At 45.0% G+C, this 22,924-nt stretch overlaps 1 protein-coding gene across 1 annotated transcript in view; it reads right to left on the reverse strand.

The window, feature by feature from the left end:
• Window positions 1-213: 213 nt before the first annotated feature.
• The window catches only part of CCNF (cyclin F), a 29,189-nt gene continuing 6,478 nt past the window's right edge, over window positions 214-22,924 (reverse strand). The window contains exons 3-17 of the mRNA XM_034430307.3: window positions 22,533-22,639; window positions 21,541-21,608; window positions 20,356-20,549; window positions 18,975-19,028; window positions 17,304-17,408; window positions 17,110-17,187; window positions 14,309-14,460; window positions 11,730-11,894; window positions 10,882-11,005; window positions 8,961-9,141; window positions 8,194-8,281; window positions 5,804-5,903; window positions 5,028-5,152; window positions 3,648-3,817; window positions 214-2,704 (exon numbers count right to left, since the gene is read on the reverse strand). Coding sequence (XP_034286198.2) covers window positions 2,256-2,704; window positions 3,648-3,817; window positions 5,028-5,152; window positions 5,804-5,903; window positions 8,194-8,281; window positions 8,961-9,141; window positions 10,882-11,005; window positions 11,730-11,894; window positions 14,309-14,460; window positions 17,110-17,187; window positions 17,304-17,408; window positions 18,975-19,028; window positions 20,356-20,549; window positions 21,541-21,608; window positions 22,533-22,639 — 2,160 coding nt within the window. The 3' untranslated portion in view covers window positions 214-2,255. The remainder of the gene's footprint in view (window positions 2,705-3,647; window positions 3,818-5,027; window positions 5,153-5,803; window positions 5,904-8,193; window positions 8,282-8,960; window positions 9,142-10,881; window positions 11,006-11,729; window positions 11,895-14,308; window positions 14,461-17,109; window positions 17,188-17,303; window positions 17,409-18,974; window positions 19,029-20,355; window positions 20,550-21,540; window positions 21,609-22,532; window positions 22,640-22,924) is intronic.

The following is a 22,924-nucleotide window of genomic DNA, read 5'->3' on the forward strand; positions in this document are numbered from 1 at the left end:
TAATGACTCAGTAAGCCTAGGTCACAACAGGCCATAAGTGGAGCACTGTACAAAGCAAACCCATTGAACCACCGAGCATGGTTAAGCATGCCAGTTTAACCTGACTTTTCAGGCTCGTTGTGTCAAGGCTAAAACAACTTTTGTGATTATAATTCACCCACCCCATTAAGATATTGAAACACTTCAAAGTGATGCATCATAAAGACTCAGGAGTTTGTATACAAAGTTCATTTTTATATATAAAAAAATCACTAGCCAACATGAACGTTCATTAACATTAATCTCTTTTTTTAAAAAAAGAAAACATTGACCAGGTCCAATATTCCTCAAATTCACGCAGTCTTCAAACACAAGCCTTTTTTAAAATCTTGGTAGACAGTTTATGGAGGCATAATTCATTGAAAAAAATACATTTTTTTTTCTCCAGGCCCCAATTGGACAATACAACAAATAACTAAAAAACAAAAAACATTATTTCAGGGTCTCCTGGTCACGTAAAGATGGAAAGGTGGTTGTTTTACAGTGATCATTCAACTCGAAAAGAAAGTGGTTTGTTTCTTCAAGTTCATTCAAGCCCATTTAAAATGCCATATTACATATTCGACAACTTGTGGGCTCTGCTTATTGACCTCAACCTATTCTTTTTTTTAGGGTTTTTCAAAATTTCTACCCTATTAAATTGATCAACGCGGGCGTCATTTCCATCAACGGGCTCACAATCGCAAAGATTGTGCTCTTTGCGATTGTGGTGACATGCAGAAAAACACTACATATTGTATACCTGTCCTTTGTGCCCCGAACAGTGTATACTTTAGGACCTCATGGCAACATGATAGAACACAATTAATGTTGCTAATTCCAAGACAAGAACTGTTTAATTTGTACGTTTTAATCTTGGTTTTTTTTATATTTTAAATTTCATGTCATATGCCTTGTTTTAACTGTGATGTTTCCAACACAAACAAACAAACTAAGGTCACAAAACCTGGGTCCCCCTTGCTCCACAGAACACTGTTGTCGTCACAGTTGTGTGGCCATGGGCGTGCATTTTTAGGAGGAAAGGAACAAGTAAAATCAAAGAAAGTAAGGAGCAAGCAAAGAAGGACATAACACAATAGTAAGGAGCAAGCAAAGAAGGAAATAACACAATGGCAAAGGAACACTTGGGAAAGAACGTTGTTAAGAAACAGTAAAGGATAGGATGCATTTGCTAAATAACTTTATGACACTCGTCCACAAGTCACGTTGATCATTTTGAACAGAAAGGCAGGAAACATCAACTATACGGGGAAAAAAATTGGTAAACAATCACGGCCTATTCTTCATTGAATGGCAGAATCTGGTTACAGGGCAGTATTTCTCAACCTCATCCATTTTAAAACGTGCGGACTTCAACTGGCTGGGGAATTCTGGGAGTTGGAAGTCCGTGCGTTTTAAAATGGATGAGGTTGAGAAATGTTGCTCCAGACCATCCTTCTCCTAACCTGGTGCCCTCGAGTAGCTTCACCGACTTGGAAAAAAAGGGGTCACATTAGAAAAAACAATTTGAGATAACCAAGAGTTTGAACGAGGTAGTATCCCCCCTTCATCAAAATAAGACTGGACAGTTCCAAGCTGCCAAGAAAACAGTGCTCCACACCCTCTCAAGATGAGGTCCAGACTACAATATCCAGCCCACCTTTTATCAAGATCTACAGAGAAGATCCATCAATGAGATATTTCTATTTCAGAAGATGGCCAAGGGTCTATTTGTATGTGCATACTAATCTGGTCTTCTTCATTTCATGGAGAAGTTGCTCTAATAGCAAGGGAAAGAGATAAATTTATAGAGAATTTCTTCCGAATTTGTAAGAAGATCGGGGTGAAGCGCTGAGCTGTACGATGTGGAACGTGAACCAAGATTGACTTGGTTAACCTTATCTGGCACACAAGCAAGCCCAACATCTCCTGGGAAAGACTATGATTTGGTCTTGGAGGAGAGGTATGTCTTCCATGTCTTGGGTTGCATGTCTTAGCACCTTCACTTTTGATTTGGCTATCGTGGTGGGATGTAGCGAGGGCAACAACCTCAAGAAAAGTTGACCGTTGTGTTAGGGGAGTCAGGAACTACCATGGGAAGTGGCGTAGAGAGTGATGCCCCACAACATCCAAGATACTTGGTACAACAACTTCTCATGCTTTGAAGGATTCTGACGTTCTGAGAAACAGCCTCTAAAGGTTCAAGCTTCAACGAACTTCCGGCTTTCACACCGCCTTCAAAGGCTTAAGAAACCTAAGTGGCTCTTCTCTTCTTCACTGTATGGCGTCACGTTCTTCCGCTTGGCTTGTCTCCTGCTCGGCCGGCCGTTGGCAGAATGTAAACATGATTCTGAGCGCGAAGGCAGCGGTAGGATTTTATCCTTCGCCAGCCTCAGTGGTTGCCCCAAACCATTGGCTTTGAGAAATGTGCTGAAGTTGCCGTTGGTAGCAGAAGGAGGGCTGGTACTATTGACCGAGGCGTAGCCCGAACTGGCTTCCCCGGGAGAGGCTTGCACGATGGCGAACTTGCTCTCCTCCTTGTTGGGATGATGGTCATAATCCTTGAAGATGTACTGACATCCTTCTTGGGGAAGGCTCTCATCATCGCTGGATTCTTGGCAACAGCAAGGCTTCCTGAGGTCCTGAGGCGGTAGAGTTCCATCTAGAATTCCAGTAGGAGCTGTAACTATACCGCGGGGGAAACAGAAGAAGAAAAACTCTTAAAATAAGATGGTCAGTGTTCTGACACAGTCTGTGCATACCATACACACATCTGGGACAGGCCCCAGCTGTTCCTCCCCCTCCCTCAGCTCAGGCCCTGAAAACAGTTCTCTCTCTCTCTCTCTCCGCAGGCCCCCATCTCCATCTCCTCTGACTCATCTGATTCGACTGCCAGTGAACCACAACAGTCCAAATCAGACCCAGAAGACCAGGTCTACATGTGAAGGTCCAATTAAACTGATTTATTATTCTTCATTCCTATGCAAAGGAATCTTCTCAATGAACGGTTAGCATCTAACTGTAGTTAAGATGGCACTCAAGGAGATTTGTGGCTACATAGAGATTCTAGGCTGAACCCTCTTTTGACTCCACCCCCAGGTTCTGCCACTTCTGCTCCAGTCAAACACACGTGAGGAATTCAAAATTAGGCCAGGGCAATTTGCTTTTGTGTTTTAGAGCCAGCCAAGTGGATTTCCCTAAAATAAATCAACAACAAAATTCAGCAAAAGGTTTACTTCCCTTTTATGTTACAGGTAGTCCTTGACTTACAAGCATTCGTTTAGTGACCGTTCGAAGTTACAACAGCACTGGTCTGCAATGATTGTTAAGTGCACGGACTAGTTGTCACTTTTTAAAAATGCTGTTATAATTACGAATGATGGCTAGACCAATGATTAAGTCAAAAATATTCTGCAATAGGCAGCCTGCAAGTGCGAGTTCTGACTTAAGCACAAATTTGAATTAAAGATGGAGTTAGAAACAGAACTGTTAACTCAAGAGACCACCTGTATCCAAAGCTGCATTAATGAAATTATGATCCAGGCACAAAAGAACAAGAACAAAGGACATCCTGAAACTTGCATTTTTACAATGGAGATAACATTAGAGGAGAGAAACGGGCTCCTTACCTTCTCCCTCCTTCTCGCCTTCGCTTTCTTGATCTCCTTCATAGCCTGAACAAGCATCCAAGCTCCAATCCAGAAAATTATCCAGAAGACTTTCTTCCTGAGTGGACAATTCCGCCGTGGGGGTAGTAACAAAGCTACCCCGGTCCTCCTGGATGCTGTCTTCCCTCCTCCTGTGAAGGGAACACACCATGAATGACCCTCTTGGTCAGAAGACCTGAGGGAAGGATGAGATTCTACATCTGGAGATGTAGAAAGGCGGTCCAAATCCAAGGCCTGGTGCTTGTAGGCACATGTGAGAAGATTCAAGATGGCCACTGCAACCAGATCATGCAAATGCATGTAAAAAGGAGGTGGGGCTTTGCAATAGCATGACTGTAGATTCATCTGCAGATCCATCTGGGCGGGATAGACATTTTTCTTTATGTCCATCCCACCCCATGAACTGGAATATAACCTGGTTTTTTTTGTTTTGTTTTTTTACAATCTAGGTGGCTGTGGGATCTAAATTGAGACCTCAACCTGCTGCTCCCCCAAAGCCGATCGTAGTGCAGGGTGAGACTCATTACGAGGTGAAGAAGATTTTGGACTCTAGATTGCAGAGGGGACGTTTGCAATATTTGGTTCATTGGAAGGGATACCCCTTATCTGAAGCCACGTGCGTGAAGAGTTGGGATGTTCAGGCAGACACCTTAGTTAGGCAATTTCATAAATTCCCTGATAAGCTTAAGGGTCCTCCTGGGTGGGATTTGGGGGAGAGGTGGTTAAAGCCTTGGTAGTACAGTGGTCTAAGGCACCCTGTTATTAAGCTGGTTATTAAGACCAGCTGCCTGCAATTAGTGCAGGTTCGAATCTCGCCAAGGCTCAAGGTCGACTCAGCCTTCCATCCTTTCTAAGGTAGGTAAATTGAGGACCCAGTTGTGGGGGCAATAAGATGACTTTGTATAAATCTACAAAAGGATGAAGGCTATTGCTGAGCACATTGTAAGCCGCCCTGAGTCTCCGGAGAAGGGCGGCATATAAATCAAATTAAAATTTAAAAAAAAAAAAGTGCTAATTGTGTCTGAGGCCCTCAGAGGCTGGAAATACCCTGTTTGCTGACTTCCGGTGGGCCCAGAAGGCCCGAAAATCAGCTGACCGGCACATATATGCGTGCCAGAGTTGAACTAGGGCAACGCTCGTGTGCCCAACAATATGGCTCCGCGTGCCATCTGTGGCACGTGTGCCATAGATTCGCCATCACGGACCTAGAACCTAGAACCACCAGCTCGGCCCAAAGCAACTCCTGTTCCTGTTTGGAGTTTGGAGACCGAATTCCAGCTGCCCCTGCAGTGTCCACCCTCCTGCCAATTCAACTGGAAGTAAGCGAAGTCCCGAACTTGCCTTTTAGAACGTTTTCCAGATGGGGAAGTCAGGAAGGTCTCCACCGCGTTCACGTACGAAGATCCAGGCTCCGGGTCTTCCTGTTTCACTCCTAGCAGGGAGCAGAGCTGGCTGTAGCTCATCACCTAGAACAGGGGTGTCAAACTCGATTTCATTGAGGGCTGCATCAGGGTTGTTTGGTTTTTTGGGGGGTGGGCATGGCTAGGGGGTGTGTGGCCAGCTCAGCATCACTCGTGTCGGGGGTACCTGTGGTGGCCAAGTGCTGAGGCAGGACTTCCCCTCAGACCCCCCCTCCTCACTCTCATTATAATCTCCTTCCTTCCTCCTTCCCTCTTCATTCTCCTTTCTTCTTCCTTCCCTCTTTTCTCATCTTCCCTTCCTTGCTCTCTTCCCGTCTTCCCTTTTTCTTTGTCTTTCCTCTTTCCTGTCCCTTTTGTTCTCAAACATTTCTCCTTTTGTTTTGAGTTTGTTTTGATAGCCTTCTGCCAACGAAAACGGAGCTCGAGGGGGCCAAGCGCGCCCCTCGAGCCCTGTTTTTGGCTGCAATGGCCTCCTGCAGCCCCAGGGGCCCATTTTTGCTGGCAGAGGGCCGTCGCGGCTGAAAAAGGAGCCCGGAAGGGCTGTGCACGGCCCTCCCGAGCTGTTTTCACTGGCAGAGGCACCATGGGCCAGTCTTTTACTGTTTCCAGGGTGACCCCGTGGGCCAGATCTAAGCACCCCATGGACTGGATGCGGCCCAAAATCCCTCCCTCCCACGATTTCTCCACCTAGCCTACCTCTTCTTTTCCAATTTCTTCGTAGCGCTTATCCTCAAATCTTTGCTTCACAGCAGTCAGGGATACCTGCCTGTAATCTTTGGGAGCATCTTCATGGAAGCTGGGAAGAGAAAAACCATCTCCATGAATGTCCAAAATAGCCACGGGTATCAGAATTCCTTCACTTTCCCTGGCCTGGGATCTCCAGGTAAGTTTGGCTGCAGCCTCCCGTTCCCAGGTAACCTGGTTATCATTTCTACCTGATAACAATCCCCCCAGTAGGAGGAACTCACACCGAGATCAGCCCTTAGGTGGGTGGGTGGGGTGTCCTTGGTGGTCTCTGAGCTTGGCTGTTTTCTTATGGACGTTTCATGACCCACACTTTTTTTTGGTATTTTTTTAAACTTTATTTATTGTTATTGTTATTGTTTTTACTTTACGTGATGGTTGTGAGCCGCCCCGAGTCGTCCGGAAGAAGGGCGGCATATAAATTTTAATAAATAAATAAATAAACAAACAAACTGGGTGTCAGCGTCCCAGCACTGACATATATAAGGAGAGGAGAAACTTGAACTTTTGCCTACTTAATTCCTTTGAAGATTCTGTCTCCTCGGAGATGGGAGGAGGGGGACATTCCTGTGACCTGACGGAGAAGGGATGAGGAAAGTGGCTTGGAAGATAGCCAATGAGATGCAGAGAATTAGAGATCGGAAAGGGAGGGATTGGGGGGCAAAGGTCAGTACTGACCGCGCAAGAGCCAGGGACAGATCACTATGCTCAATAAAGAGAAAATTTCCTTAAAGGTCAGCAGTTTGGAAATTCCTTTATTTTGAGATAGCATCGAAACCTGACACTGGGTAACATCATCAGTGCTAGAAGGGAGTGGGGTCGGCTCATTTTATATATTAGTGGCTTGCTCTGGGTCTCCCACCCATACGGACAGATCAAGCCACTACCGTAATATATAAACCCAACTCCCTTCTAGCACTGATGGCGTTACTTAGTTGGGTCACGAAACATCTGTATAAATACAACCAAGCTCAGAGAGCACCAAGGACCCACAGTCCTCCTCCCCCAAACACTGATGATGTTACCAAGTTGGATAATGAAACATCTACGAGAAAACCACCAAGCTCAGAGAGCACCAAGGACCTCTCATTTCAACCCTGAGCTACAAATATTCTCCTTTATTGGGATCAGCTCTTGCCTGATTTAGAGAACAGCTTTTATCTGTGGGCTGTCAGACTCCTCAATGCAACATAACATCATAAGCATGTAGTAATGATAGTTACTATAGTTATGGTGCAACATGTCCATATTGGTGCAATATATTAATAATGCAATGTTACGCACATATATGTATAGGGCAGGGGTCTGCAACCTTAAACACTCAAAGAGCCATTTGGACCTGTTTCCCACAGAAAAGAAAGTACCGGGAGCCACAAAACCAGGGGTGAAATCCAGCAGGTTCTAACAGGTTCCGGAGACATTTTGAGTAGTTCGGAGAACCAGCAAATACCACCTCTGATTGGTCCCAGACTAGGGTGGGAATGGAGATTTTGCAATACCCTTCCCCTGCCACACCCACCATGCCACGTCCACAGAACCGGTAGGGAAAAATTTTGAATTTCACCCCTGCACAAAACCCTCCCCGTGCCTGACTATTTCTCGAGCGGCCACAAAACTAGCATATGTAGCTGAATTAAATGTTCAGTTTTCTTCTGAAACTTTTCTTTTCTTGGATTTATCCGCGGTTGGGCTATCGGGGGTTGAAAAGCTCAATAAATTGCGTGCCGGTGGGGTGTCGCACATTGGTGGTTGTGCCTTCCGCCGTGCCCTTAAAACCTTCTTTTTCCAGCAAGCCGGGCTGGCCTAACACTTTTTAAAATGTTTTTAATTGTTTGTTATTGTTTTTAATCATGGGGCCAAATTTATATATATCTTCTTAATTGTATTTTAATGTTTGTAGTTTATGTTTTTACTTGGCTGTTCACCGCCCTGAGTCCTCAGGGAGAAGGGCGGTATAAAAATTTAAAAATAAATAAATAAATAAAATATTTTGAGTGACAGGGGGGCCGCAGTAGAGGAGTGAAAGAGCCACATGAAGCTCCAGAGCCGCAGGTTGCTGACCCCCGCTATAGAGGATTGTGTGTTGTTAGTATGATTTATTGGGTTAGGGATTTTCTTTCTTCCACTGTGAGTTATTGATATGTATTTATGTTGGGGGGTGTGTGTGTATGCATGAAGGGAGGCTCAGCCAATCTCATTGTACTGGTGTTGTGCATTGATAATAAAGGTTGAATTGAATTGAGAGCACGTCTTGTTATTTTTCTCAATGGAAAGAGAAACCCAACCCATCACTCAATGAAGTTCCAGTTTTGTGAAATCCTTTCCCTGCCCAAAAGGTTTACCATTTCTTGTGGAGACTCAGCACACAGGGAATCAGCTCTTCGAGGGAAAATCCTGTATTTTCCGTTAACTGGCTAGTCCAAGGACGAGCTGGAGACAGGACAAACGGAAAAAAAAAACCCAAAAAAACACATATCAATATTGCTATTTTTTTTTTAACCTTCTGCACAATTTAAGCTTAACTTTATCTCCACTCGGGAATACAAGCAGACCACACAATTGAGCCCGGCATTTCTGCCGCTAAGCAAGACAGTCGTAAAGCGAACCGTGCTCCCATTTTATGACCTCTCGTCACAGTCATTAAGCAAATCAACACAGTTAAGTGGCTCGTGTGGTCGTTAAATGAATCTGGCTTCCCCTATTGATTTTGCTTGTCAGAAGATCTCCAAAAGTGATCCTACAACTCCAGGACAATGCAACCGTCAGAAACGTGAGTCAGTTGCCAAGCATAAAAAAAAAATTGTTTTACATTATTTTATTTATATATTTTAGCTCAGTGGCTAAAACGCTGAGCTTGTTGATCGAAAGGTCGGCAGTTCAGCAGTTCGAATCCCTAGTGCCGCGTAATGGGGTGAGCTCCCGTCACTTGTCCCAGCTTCTGCCAACCTAGCAGTTCGAAAGCACGTAAAAAAACTTTACCTTTTATACATTTTCTCTTTGTATACAATAAGTGCTTAGTGAACTTATTGGATCAGTTTGTTCACATAATATTAAACTCACAGCAAAGTAACAAACCAACTGTGGGGTCTTTGTTCGGATCGGAACTCACCTTGTCTGTGCAACACTTTTGCTAGCAACAAAGCCGCTGCAGACAAACGGGCCGGGGAGTAGCCGCAAAGGCCTGTGTTTAGGAGGGAAAGTTCACAGATGAAGCTGTACAGGGAGGCCGTCCTGCTCTCCAGCGAGACCACGTTCAGCAGCACTTCCTTATAGTCAACAATCGTAGGAATCTTTTTTAAAAAAACAAATATATATATATAAAAAAAGGAAAACAGGAAGTCAAAACAGGTTCCTAACCTGGGCAAGATCTTAAGAAGAACCGTTAGTCTCCAGATGACATCTTCTGAGTTGTTATATTTATTTTAAATGTTTAAATAGATTTGGTGTTTTATTTTTTTTAAGACTTCGGGACAGTTTCGACTTCTTCAATTTCTAAATTGCCCACGGCTGGTGCAATATGTTTTAAAGTCCAAAATGCATGAACACCAGTTTCTGGTTCCCTTCTGGGTTATTTGTCCCAAAGAATTTCCCCCCCCCCCCCCAAGAGGCAACTTGGGACTTTCTTGCTTTTACTTGGAAGATGTCTCATCCGATGAGAAGCGAAACGCCTTCCAAGAGAAACCAACAAGCCCAGTTGTCTCTTGAAAATAAAAGCTTTTTTGAGATAACCATGACCTGGATGACTGAGAATCTCCACAGACTCCTGGGTTATTCGGTTTTATAAATTAAACACCTGCAGGCAGGTAGGCAGGCAATGGATAGAAGGAAAGAGATGAATAGAGGAAGGAAGGGAGGGAGGGAGGCAGGGCATGGATAGAAAGAAGATGAATAGAGGAATGAAGGATATGAATAGAAGGAAGATGAATAAAGGGAGGGAGGGAGGACATGGACAGAAGGGAGATGAATAGAGGAAGGGAGGGAGGGAGGGAGAACATGGAAAGAAGGAAGGAGATGAATAAAGGAAGGGAGGGAGGGAGGAAGGACATAGAAAGAAGTGAGATGAATAGAAGGAGGGAGGGAGGACATGGAAAGAAGGAAGGAGATGAATAGAGGAAGGAAGGGAGGGAGGAAGGGAGGACAGGGAAAGAAGGAAGGAAATGGAAAGGAAGGACATGAATAGAGGAAGGAAGGACATGGATAGAAGGAAGGAGATGAAGGAGATGAAGGAGATGAAGGAAGGAAGGAAGGAAGGAAGGAAGGAAGGAAGGAAGGAAGGAAGGAAGGAAGGAAGGAAGGAAGGAAACAAGGTTTAAATTTTGAATCTGAGCTGAGAAAATCACAGCAGAATCAAACAGCATTGGGAAAATTCAAAGGAGTGGGATTTCTTCAATATTTTTTTCATGCGGCGATAAAGAGATCACATATGACATTCATGTCCAAAATATCCTCCAAGTACCTCACTTCTTCTAACATTGCTAGGAGGAACGACTGAACAGGTAAGTCCTCAACTTTATAATCACAATGCTTTTATTTTATTTATTTATTTATTTATTTGAATTTATATACCGCCCTTCTCCTGAAGGACTCAGAGCGGTGTACAGCCAGAATAAGAACACACAAATAGAAAATTTAATAACAATTTAAAATATATATTAAACAATATGGCCCGTAACTAATTAAAAACCCATTTTTAAACCTCAAGTGTTAAAAATTAAAAATATTAAAAGTTGAAAAAAATTGGAATTAGGCCAGCCCGGCTTGTTGGAATAAAAGAGTCTTGAGGGCGCGGCGGAAGGTGCATAGGTCCGGGATCCTCCGAATCTCCAGGGGCAATTCGTTCCAGAGGGCAGGTGCCCCCACAGAGAAGACTCTCCCCCTGGGGGTCGCCAGTCGACATTGCCTGATCGACGGCACCCGGAGGAGACCCTCTCTGTGGGAGCGTACTGGCCGATGGGAGGTTATTGGTAGCAGAAGGCGGTCTCATAGGTATCCATTTTAAAGCCAAGTCCATCCTCTCTGTACAAGTTTACCTTTATCCTGCCTTCCAGGGCAGAGATGATCTCCCCCATCATCCTCACAAGGTCTTCGTACTTGTACGTGTTGTCTGTTAACCAAACCGCTTCGCGAATCGTCAGAATCTCTTTGCTCACGAAGCTGCAACGCAAGAGCGGTTTGCCTGAAAGGCCAACATCACGGAAGAAATAGCGGGGGTGGGGGGCCCTTTCCTTACTAACCTGCCCCTTTCCAGAAAGCAGCTAAATCACCAAGGCTTAGTGTGATTTTTTTTTTTTTTTTAAGGGCAGAAGCGGAGAGGAACTAAAACGCATCAAAATCTTAGCAAAGCTTAACTTCAAGGCATGTGCTCGAGCAGTATTTGAAAGGGCCTGAATTCACAGCAAAATATACCGGTTATCTTTCAGATAGCTCCTGTCAGCCTCGCAGGCTATTCTTTATTCTATTCTATTCTATTCATTCTCTATTCTATTCTATTCTATTCTATTCTATTCTATTCTATTCTATTCATTCTTTATTCTATTCTATTCATTCTTTATTCTATTCTATTCATTCTCTATTCTATTCATTCTTTATTCTATTCTATTCATTCTCTATTCATTCTTTATGCTATTCTATTCATTCTTTATTCTATTCTATTCATTCTCTATTCTATTCTATTCATTCTCTATTCTATTCTATTCTATTCTATTCTATTCATTCTTTATTCTATTCTGTTCCTGAGTCCTCATGTTTTCCACTTATGCAGCAAAATGCATAGGCTCTACTGCCATAGTGGTTAGACTCTGTTGCAAACCCCAATAAACAAGAATTGGCAAAACCAGACCAAGCCACCCCCAGCATCCCCAAGAGCTACAGGGCTTACCGCGTGCAAATAACCATGCATGCAATCCCTAAAAGCTGCAGCCGAGCCCGGGGCACAGATCTTAATTTCAAGTACCGATCCACACAGCCAATGGTCATGTGAAGGCAGAGGCTGGAGAAATCCTTCATGGTGGCAACTTCTACCAGCCAATCAACCAAAATGTATCTAAAAGAACAAATAAAATAAAATAATGAAATAAAGCAGTTAGACATTCATGTTCTGTTCCCCTTCCTCACACAGGCAAACGTAATACCAAGCACGCCTGCCAATATTTTATTAGGTAAACAGATTAGAATTCTTGGCAGACCAAGGTTTTGGCAGCAAACTGCCGAATGCCTGCCAAGGCAGGTTTCACTCCCATAAAGCAGAAGAGGACTTATCTTCAGTCTGTTCCAGGAGCAACAAATTATCCACGAGACAAGAGTTTAGTCAATGTTCAGTCCAAAATATATCCAAGCCGAATTTCAGAGATAACGTTGTGACTTTCAGGGTTTAACTTTGTCCGTCACAAAGCCTGAAGAGCAATCCCACCCACTTTTATTCCTGGTGGGGCGTGACTCCATGACTCAGCTCAATCTCTGGCCCTCCCACGCCTCTTCCGTTGCTGCGCATGCTTCTCCCTCCGACGCTGCCTGGGATCAAGCCAGGATTCATCCTCCTCGCTCCCTATCTGTTGTTGTTCCGATATGCTTTCCTTCTGGCATATCCCAGGCTGTTCCTCTTGGCCTTCGGATGGAACCTGAGGCATTGCCAGAGAGGAGGGTCCTGGAGAGGGAGGCCTTGTCAGTTCCTCCCCATCACCTTCTGAGTCCTCTTCCTCTGTTAGGATAGGCTCGGGAGTCGGGGTCACAACAATTCATCTTTGCTGTCGGATGGGAATCCATTATCCCATGGTGCTTCTTTCATCAGTCATTTTTCTTTTTTAAAAAATATTCTTTTAAAGATTTCTTCATAAGTAAATAAACAGAATTTTAAAAAATGAAAGAGGGATGACTGAACAAACTAAAATTAACTACTTATCACCTCCTTTTCAATAGATGCTAACAGGGGTCAGCAACCTGTGGCTCTGGAGCCGCATATGGCTCTTTCACCTCTCTGCTGCGGCTCCCTGTCACTCAAAATAGGCGTCACAACCGTCAATGTGACACCCGCCAGAACGCGATTTATTGAGCTTTTCAACCCCCGGTAGGCCAACCATGGATAAATCCAAGAAATGAAAAGTTTCAGAAGAAAACAGAACGTTTAATTCAACTACATATGCTAGTTTTGTGGCCGCTCAAGAAATAGTCAGGCACAGGAAGGGTTTTGTGGCTCCGGTGTTTTCTTTTCTGTGGGAAACGGCTCCAAATGGCTCTCTGAGTGTTTAAGGTGGCAGACCCCTGTGCTAAGAAATTGATCGCCAGTTGCTAAACAAATGGTTGTAACTGAGGATTACCTATATGGCACCTCGCACATGATTTTTTAAAAAATCTGCACTAACTTTGTGACATAAAACTCTAAATCATTTCCCTAAAAAAAAATAATCACATTTTAGCATATTGAGACTGATACTTATTTTCACCATTTAGCAATGGAGACCATTTCTTGCACGTTTTTAGCACAACGAGTGGCCACGTGGTGTTTTAGGATGCTCAGGAATCCGGTTTCAATCCCAAATAGAAACCCCAAAACCATGTTCAGCCTAATGTTTTTTTTTTTTAAAGACTGGCAGAAACCGGGTGAGGTTCTAAATTTTGTGAGATCTCAACCTTTTAAAACCTACTTTGAGCTCCAGACTGTTTCAGAAGCAACCGGTAACCAAGCAGCAATTAATAAAATGATGTTTTCCTGCCCCCACCCCCAACGAGAGATTAAAATTCCAAGTTAATAAAAAAAAACCCAACAACTTAAGTTTTCTAAAGGGGGTTTGATAAAACCTGCTGGTCCAGCTAATTAAGCTGCCCAGTGTTTTGATCTAGGCTTCCCTAGCAACACGAAACCGAATCCTCGTCCCGATAAACACCTTTTATTTGATTTACAGTGAATTTCCCTCCAGCAAAGTCTTTTCTCTCTCACAGTCTTTCAAGCCTTTATCAGGCTTGGAGAGTGGCCAGGCCAATATCTTTCAGAGGCCACAATACTTGGCAAGGATGTCGGAATGAACTAATTGTCTCCTGCAAACTCCCCTCCCCTTTCACTCCTCTTTTATTCCCTCTGGGAGGGGCCCTTCCTCGTCCACCTGTGGCCTTACTCCCAAGTCGACCCTTGTTCTTTAGCTGTTCCCTTCGTCTGGCAACTCTGCGCATGCGCACACTGGGAACAGGCTCCAGCTGTTCATCTGCCTGACTGATGTCTAATTCCGAAGGCAGCTGATAAATGTCAGACGGCCCTGGCTCCCTCTCTGCCTCAGACGCAGAGCCCTCATCAGAGCCTTCCCCAGACTCCAGGACTGGCCCATGTTCCTCCCCAACCTCCTCACTGTCCGAATCTGCTGCCAGTTTTGCTGGCCACTGGCAGGCCACAAACACCCAGGGTCACTCAATGGATGGCATATAAATTGAATAAATAAATGACAAAAACAGCAGGATGGACGTCTTTACCTCATCGTCTCATTCATGCCCTTCTGGACAGTGAAAATGCTTTGCTTGCTCAGAGGGACGGAGGCCTGGAAAAACTGGGAGATCATCTCGATGGACGTCTTGCTTTCCAATCCCAGTTGATTTCCGTTCCGGCAAGCTTTGGCAAGGGTGATCTGCGCAAGGTAGAAAAGCAACTCGAGGTAAGACAACGGAGCTTCAGCTTGAAGGAAATCAACCCTGAGGGACAGATCCTGAAGCTCAAATACTCTGGCTACCTAATGAGAAGAGAGGACTCCTTGACAAAGACCCTAATGTTGGGAAAGGAGAAGAGGGCGAAAGGAGAAGGAGATGGCAGAGGATGAGATATTTAGATGGTGTCCTTGACACAATGAACGTTGGGCAAACTCTGGGAGACTGTGGGGCCTGCTTTGCTATGGTTCATGCAGTGGTGAAATCCAAATTTTTTTACTACCGGTTCGGGTGGGCGTGGTGTGGCTTGGTGGGTGTGGCAGGGGAAGGATACTGCAAACTCTCCATTCCTTCCCCACTCTTGGGGGAAGGATATTGCAAAATCCCCATTCCCTCCCCACTCTGAGCCCATCCAGAGGTGGTATTTGCCAGCTCTCCGAACTACTCAAAATTTCCACTACCGGTTCCCCAGAACCTGTCAGAACCTGCTGGATTTCACCCCTGCTTGCAACATTAATCAACACAAAAACCAAAACACAGGTTAAAAACAAAAGAGTCAAGAACAAATGAAAACTTCCAACTAAAAATAAAAATTTGTTAAAATGCAGAAGATTAAAAGGTTAACAAGCCACCCTCCATTCCAAGGCTGCGTCACACAGACCCCACCCCCCTTTCTGGTTTCTGGCACACATGTGCGCATGAAGACTAGCTGGTTGGTGGGCATGCTGGACACCGGAAGAGCAGCTGCCCGGCGCATGCAGACGCACTGGGCAGCTGCTCTTTTGGTTTCAGGCGCTCCCACATGCGTGAAGACCAGCTGGCCAGCACGTCGGACCCTGGAAGAGCAACAGCTCGCGTGCCTGGAGAAATGGCTCTGCATGCCACTTCCGGCACGCGTGCCATAGGTTCACCATCACGGGTGTATGAGAATGGCCTTGATAGAAAAGAGCTGCTGCCTAGGGAACAATTCAGAGAAGAGAGGGGGAGCCTCCATGACTTAACGGTCAGAGAAAGAAGCTTAAGAAGCACCCATTCGAATGGATCAGGCTGTTAAAAGTGACGGTGGGAGATTGGTACCTTCAGACATGCAAGATTGATATCAGCTTGTTGTGGTCCGCCAGCAGCCTGTGGAGGTGGCAGCAGAGTCGGACAGTGAGGAGGCTGGGGAGGAACATGGGCCAGTCCTGGAGTCTGGGGCAGGCTCTGATGAGGGCTCTGCATTGGAGGCAGCAAAAGGGCCATCTGGGAGGTACGTGCTGCCTCCGGAGCCTCCAGAGTAGGATCTTAGCGAGGCAGAGGGGGAGCATGTTCCCAGTGTGCGCATGCGCAGAGCTGCCAGAAGGTAAGAACACTTAAAACAAAAGGGACGAATCAGGAGTAGAGCTTGGAGATGATTGGCCCCTCCCATAAGACTTAGAGGAGCAAAGGTAAATGGGCCTTTGCAGGAAGCAACGTTGTTAATTCTGTGCAGTTTAAAGTCTGAAGCTCTGTTTGATTCTGGACTCCGTATGGCTTTGCCAATGAGGTCTTTAGCAGCGTGTCAAAGAAGATAAAAGGTGGGTGATTATCAGCCTTATCCCGAAGGACTCTTTATAACTATGTGGGACTCATCTGTGAATGAACAGAATTCACAGCTGTTAAAAATAAAACAGGTTTTTGGGACTACTCGTGGTTTACTGACTCAGGAAGCCTAGGTCAGAACAGAGCCTTGCCGGCTAAACCAGACAGGAAAAACAACCAAATGAGCTAATTCTACTTAACTGTAAAGCTACATTAACAGAATCTTGCAAGTGTGAAAGTACAAAATTCCGCCGTCACTTTTAACGGCTTGATCCATTTAGACGGCTCCCTCCCTCCATTAGCTGACTGAAGGCTCCTGCCTCTGTTATCTGATTGTTCCCTTAGGCCCGTGATGGCGAACCTATGGCACGCGTGCCCAAAGTGGCACACACAAAGCCATGTCGCCCAGCACGCGCGGCCTTGCCTGTTTGTTTTCTGGGTTTCTAGCGTGCATGCACGCGTGACGATCAGCTGTCCTTCGTGCGTGCGGCAGTGCTGAAAACCGAGGTGCACATGCGTGTCAGCCAGCTGTTTTGTCGGGTGCGCATGCGTGCTACAACACAGAAGCTTGGCTTTTCCAACGCAGTCCCGACGAGCACACACATGCAACATTTCCGTGTGACCTTTTTGGCACCAGGTGCCAAAAAGGTTCACCATCACTGTCTTGGGCAACATCTTTTTCCCTCAGCCCTCAAAACCACCAATTTTAGGGACTTCTGGTTGGCACCGCAGGCTTCGTGGACGGTCTCCTTAGACCGCCAGCCCTGTGTCTTCGTACAAGCCCCTTTGACAGCGCAAATCAGCTGTCTGGCGGCTGAAAAACCTCCCCTTCGGGAAAAGAAGGAGAGGAGAGCCGGTGGGTGAGAGTAGAGCTCCCCGAAGTCCTCTGGAATAATTCCAGAGGCTTGGAGGGTGAGAGTTCCCCAGTCAGCCCGCCAAGAAGCTCCGAAGCCAGGACGACTCTGTAAAGCAGAGCTAGAAGCCGCGATCTCTTCTCTTCATCCATTGAAGTCACAGGTCACATCTCTTTACAAAGTGAAAATAACTTTGTTCCTGGAACCAGTGGGCCGTACCTGAGCTTCCCAAGAACCTTTGGCTGCGTAGTCCCTCAGTTGTCTGAGGCTCTGGAGGTATCGGCCAGGATCTGACATCTGTAAGAAAGGAAGTCGTCACACCTTCTCCCTTATCCTCACAGGCGTTCACAGGTGAACTCCTCCCGGAAGCCCCTTCGCGTTGCAGTCTCTTACACCAAACGTTTTGAACTCACCGCAGCTCTTTGGTTATTTTGCCACAAGAGGTAAGAGCTGTGCAAGCAGCCATGTTTTGAGGAGTCTTCAAACATCTCCAGGGCTTCCTTCCTCTTCCCTTCATCCTAATAAAAGGAAGGGGGAATATGGCTTTGTTCTGGGAATCACATCACTTTTAACAGTTCTGGATGCAAGACTGGATTTTATTTTGTTTTAAATTTCAAGGTATCGTATTTTTCAGAGTATAAGCTGCACTTTTTCTCTCCCCCCACCCCAAAAGCGGGTGAAAATTTTGGTGGGTCTTATACAGTTTTTGGGCTCCCAAACCCTCTGGGCATTGTATTTTTGCACTCCCCGGCCCCCAGAAGCTTTCTGAAGGCCAAAAAATGGACGCATTTTTTGCGAAAATTGGACGAGCGGAGGGTTCAGGAGCAGAGGTGGGTTTCAGCAGGTTCTGAGCAGTTCTGGAGAACCGGTAGCGGAAATTTTGAGTAGTTCAGAGAACCGGTAAATACCACCTCTGACTGGCCCCGCCCCCATCTATTCTCTGCCTCCCGAGTCCCAGCAGATCGGGAGGAAATGGGGATTTTGCAGTATCCTTCCCCTGGAGTGGGGAGGGAATGGGGATTTTACAGTATCCTTCCCCTGGAGAGGGAAGGGAATGGAGATTTTGCAGTAACCTTCCCCTGGATTGGGGAGGGAATGGAGATTTTACAGTATCCTTCTCCTGCCACACCCACCAAACAATGCCACGCCACAGAACCGGTAGTAAAAAAATGTGAATCCCACCACTGTTCAGGAGGCCAAAAACGGGACTGTTTTTGGCCTGCAAAGTGGTTCTGGGGGCCGGGGAGGGCGGAAACGGGACGCGTGGAGGCAAAAAAAAATTTTTTTTTCTTCCTCTAAATTTAGGTGCGTCTTAGTCTGAAAAATACGGTGCATATAGCTGCCAAGTTCACATATGTGACCATTAAACACAAAAAAATTAAAAACACACAACAGCTCAGCATCATGAAACAGCCGTAATCTGCCTGGTTGATCTGATCCTTTCTTGGTTGACACACTCTGGGCCCCTTTGATTCAACAATGTCATTTATAGGAATTTTGGGAACAGGAATATGGGATAGGATGGAGCTGAAAAAGATAACCTCCTGAGTTATGGTGAACTCCCTCACCATGAGTTCACCATTACAGACAATATGTATTGTCCCTATGTCTGAGCTATTGTTTTTCTCACCCAGCCCACCCAACAGTGTAGAGTTTGGAGAGGAAGGGATTGCAAGAGAGTAAGCAGCCACACAAAGGGAAATACACTGAGATGTTTTGCATAGCGTGTTCGCAGCTGCTGGTGCCAGCACATTCCTTTGGATGTGTCTTCCTCGGTAAGTGCCTACTTACTTTCTTGTAATACCTTCCTCTCCAATAAATGTAAATACAGAGATTAACTCTCTTGTTAATTATCCCCGGTGCTGGAGTAAGCATTTGAAAGGTCAGGGGAATAAGAAAAACGAAAGCTGTCACATTCACGCGATTTTCCACTTAGCGACTGCTTCACACAACGACCAAGTCGCAGCCCAATCATGGTTGCTTTCAAAGATACAACCTGTTCGATGCTCTGTCATTCAGAGCATCAAAACTCAAAAGATACTTCCAACACCTGATTGCAGAGTGGACAATGAAATGGTCCTTACCTCAAAGAGACTCAAAACTTTTGCCAAACAGTAGAGAATCGATCCTCGTTGAGTCTACAGAAAGATCAAAGTGGGATGGATGGATGAAGGACACATTTAATATAAAGAGAAACTAGTAATCAACATTTTCAGAACTGTCTTATGATTTTTTTTTCTTCTGAGCTTGCTAAGATAGGTTCTTTTTCATTACTACTGCAAATTAATCTGAGAACAGTCACGTAAATGAACCAGGTCATTATAATTTTAAAATAATGTTGCCACTGTTCAGGGGTCTGAAAAATTTAAAAACCCTGATTGTTGCAGAGAGATTGGTTGCGTCAAGGGCAGGAGTCAAATGGGGACTTAGTCTGGAATCCCTATGTGGGCACAAAAGTGTGAAATCTGACTCCTCTTGAATGCTGCAGAACCGTATCTAGTCTTAAAGGTAAAGATTCCCCTCGCACATATGTGCTAGTCGTTCCCGACTCTAGGGGGCGGTGCTCACTCCGTTTCAAAGTTGAAGAGTCAGCGCTGTCCGAAGATGTCTCCGTGGTCATGTGGCCGGCATGACTAAACACCAAAGGCGCACGGAACGCTGTTCCCTTCCCATCAAAGGTGGTCCCTATTTTTCTACTTGCATTTTTTATTACCTGCTTTCGAACTGCTAGGTTGGCAGAAGCTGGGACAAGTGATGGGAACTCACCCCATTACGCGGCACTCAGGATTCGAACCGCTGAACTGCCGACCTTTCGATCGACAAGCTCAGCATCTTAGCCACTGAGCCACCGCATCCCTATCTAGTCTTACTTAGGTGCAAACTGTCAGTCAGAAGATTCCTGTTTATATACTCGAGCTATAAAACAGCTAATTGAACTCTTCATGGTTGTTTGCGCCTAACAGTGGTTTAGATTATGGTTTTATCAGCTTTAGGATATAGACTCGTAGCTCCTTTGGCATAGCAAAACCCTATCAATCTATGGTCTGAAATAAGGACTAGAAATTTAAAACACGTCAAAGATTTTTCAGCATTTGCAATGTGTGGCTGGAACATTCATACAGATGTTAATTTCCCTGAGTGCAAATTACTGCGCCCATTCTGGGCAACCCTAATGAGTGGTGTGGTAGCCTAGAGGTGGAGCTCTCGCCTCACAATCAGGAGGCTGTGAGTTCAAGTCTAGGTAGAGGCACATATTTCTCTCTCCGGACACATCGAGAATATATCTGCTGAACAAAACTCTGCACTGGCGACAGGAAGGGCATCCGGCCAGTAAACGCTCAGCTCCATTCAGTTGCCCAGACTCCGCCCCGCAAGGGATTATGGGGTTATTAAAAGACGATGACTCTGGGCAACCATAAGTTCTGCAAATCAAAGACTGAGAGACACCGAAAAAAGCCGGCTCACTTTTCGCTGCTGACACTCTCTTCGGAGGCTCTCGTAGACCACAGCTTTGCAACAGCTCCCGCCCAGTGACCACGGGGGGCGTATGAATAGCCAGACAAAAGGCACTGCGGAGACGTTCAAGCACTCGGCCAGGCTGAAAAAATGGGAGGCCTTGAGCCCGTTCACTTCTGCACGGCCTTCATCGGAAACGGATGCTAAAAACAACAACAACAACAAAAGAGAGGGGAAATGATGAATCTGGATGCAGGATGAAATTTCAACTACCAGCTTGAGGAGGAGGAGGGCTACGTTCCATAATTGTGGCTCTGGTGCAGCGTAAGGCGCTAGAGATCCCTGAAGCGGGGCCCATCTGTTCCTGTTGTTTTCTGCCCACCCCAGTAAATCTGGCAAGACGGGCTTTCTCCAGGTTTCCTTGGCAAAACAGGATCAGCTGGTGGGGGCTTGGAAGCATGCCTTCTGCCAGAAATGTGAATGGCCCTGACTTTGTTGGCCTTCAGGAAAGTGGGAAGGAAAGAGAAAGAAAGAAAGAAAGAAAGAAAGAAAGAAAGAAAGAAAGAAAGAAAGAAAGAAAGAGAGAGAGAGAGAGAGAGAGAGAGAGAGAGAGAAAAGCAAGATAGATAGATTTAGTGAGAATTAGGAAGGGAAGGGAAGGGAGGAAGGAAAAAAGAAATATTTGGTGAGAACCAGGAAGGAAGGGAGGGAGGAAGGAAAGAGAGAGAAAGAAAGAAAGAAAGAAAGAGAGAGAGAGAGAGAGAGAGAGAGAGAGAGAGAGAGAAAGAAAGAAAGAAAGAAAGATTGATTTGGTGAGAATCAGGAAGGGAAGGGAGGAAGGAAGGAAAAAAGAAAGATTTGGTGAGAACCAGGAAGGAAGGAAGTAAAGAAAAAGAAAGAAAGATATAAAGAGGAAACAAAAAGGAGGGAGGGAAGAAGGAAAGGAGGGAAGAGGAAGGAAAGGAGAAAAGGGAGGACAGGAAGGAGAAAGAAGCAGAAAGGAGGGAAAGCAAAGAAGAAGGAAAGGGTGGTGATTTAACAGAGGGCTTTTCTTTCAGGCGTGTACATCAAACTCAGCTACATGTCAACTTACTTGTCACAACCCAAGGCCCCTTTGGTGCCAAAGAAAGTTCGGTCCAGCTCAACCTGGCAGTCTAGAACAACTGTCTCAAAAAGTGGGGTGCAGATACTTACGGCCTTCATTGTAGAGGTAGGCGATTCCAAGTTTAACAGCAGCTTCAAAGTTACCCTTTTCTGCAGCCCTGAATGAATACAGAGGGGAAACAAAAGCAGACTCATTATTTGGAGGAATTCAGAGCTCAGCAGAATGCAGGAATGCCGTAGAAACAAATCTATAAACAAATCCTTCTCCCCTTAACTATATCTTAACTAACGCATTTGGTAGGTCAGCCAACATCCCCTCTCAAAGAGACCATCATTACCCCGAGAGATGGTGAAAATCGGAAAGAGCGAAGACTTTTTGCACTAAAACTCATCGTTCTGCCCACTGTGATAGCGTCTAGGTATAAATTATAAATTTCCTGACAGTTAGAACAATTAACCAGTGGAACAACTTGCCTCCAGAAATTGTGAATTCTCCAACACTTTTCAGTTTTTAAGACAAGATTGGATAACCATTTGTCTGAAGTGGCGTAGGATTTCCTGCCTAAGCAGGGGGTTGGACTAGAAGACCTCCAAGGTCCCTTCCAACTATTCTATTCTATTCCATATTCATATTCTATTTCTTTTCTATCCATTCCTTATATCCAAATTTTTTTACTACTGGTTCTGTGGGCGTGGCTTGGTGGGTGTGGCAGGGGAAGGATACTGCAAAATCCCCATTCCCTCCCCACTCCTGGGGGAAGGATATTGCAAAATCTCCCATTCCCTCCCCACTCTGGGGCCAGCCAGAGTTGATATTTGCCAGTTCTCCGAACTACTCAAAATTTCCACTACCGGTTCTCCAGAACCAGCTGGATTTCACCCCTGATTCTATTCCTAATTCATATTCATATTCATATTCATATTCATATTCTATTCTATTCCATTCCATATTCATATTCTATTTCTATCCTATCCTATCCTATTCTATTACACAGGTAATCTTCGCTTAACAATCCATCACTTAGGACCTCTTCTTGCGTAGTGCAAGATAGCTGATGATTTCCCAAGTCCTAAAAAGTTACCTTTCAAAGATTTGCAAGTTTCTCGGGGAAGGCCACTCTTCTTGAAAGCTTGCACAGGCCCAAATGCAGGTGTGGTTATCTATAAGATACTTAAGATGAGAATGCACCTGGAAGAGAGCGAAGCAGACGGTAATAGCCAAGGAATCCTCAAATGAGGGCAATTAAAACGTTCAGCTAGGTGGAATACCCTGGAAAGCAATTGTGGAATACTGGAAGGGCAGGTTATATTCTGTTTGCATCACGGATTGTTCTTTTTTTAAAAAAATGTTTTATTTGTTTTATTTATATAACATTCGATTTTCAGCAAACAGTATGTATTCTGGGTATAATTATGTTTAGATAGTCATATTTATAGTCATCTTCACTATATTTAGTCATCACCATCATATTAA

Source organism: Pantherophis guttatus, chromosome 14 (genome assembly GCF_059756535.1).
Source record: "Pantherophis guttatus breed Tessera chromosome 14, ASM5975653v1, whole genome shotgun sequence".
Taxonomy (NCBI): Eukaryota; Metazoa; Chordata; class Lepidosauria; order Squamata; family Colubridae; genus Pantherophis; species Pantherophis guttatus.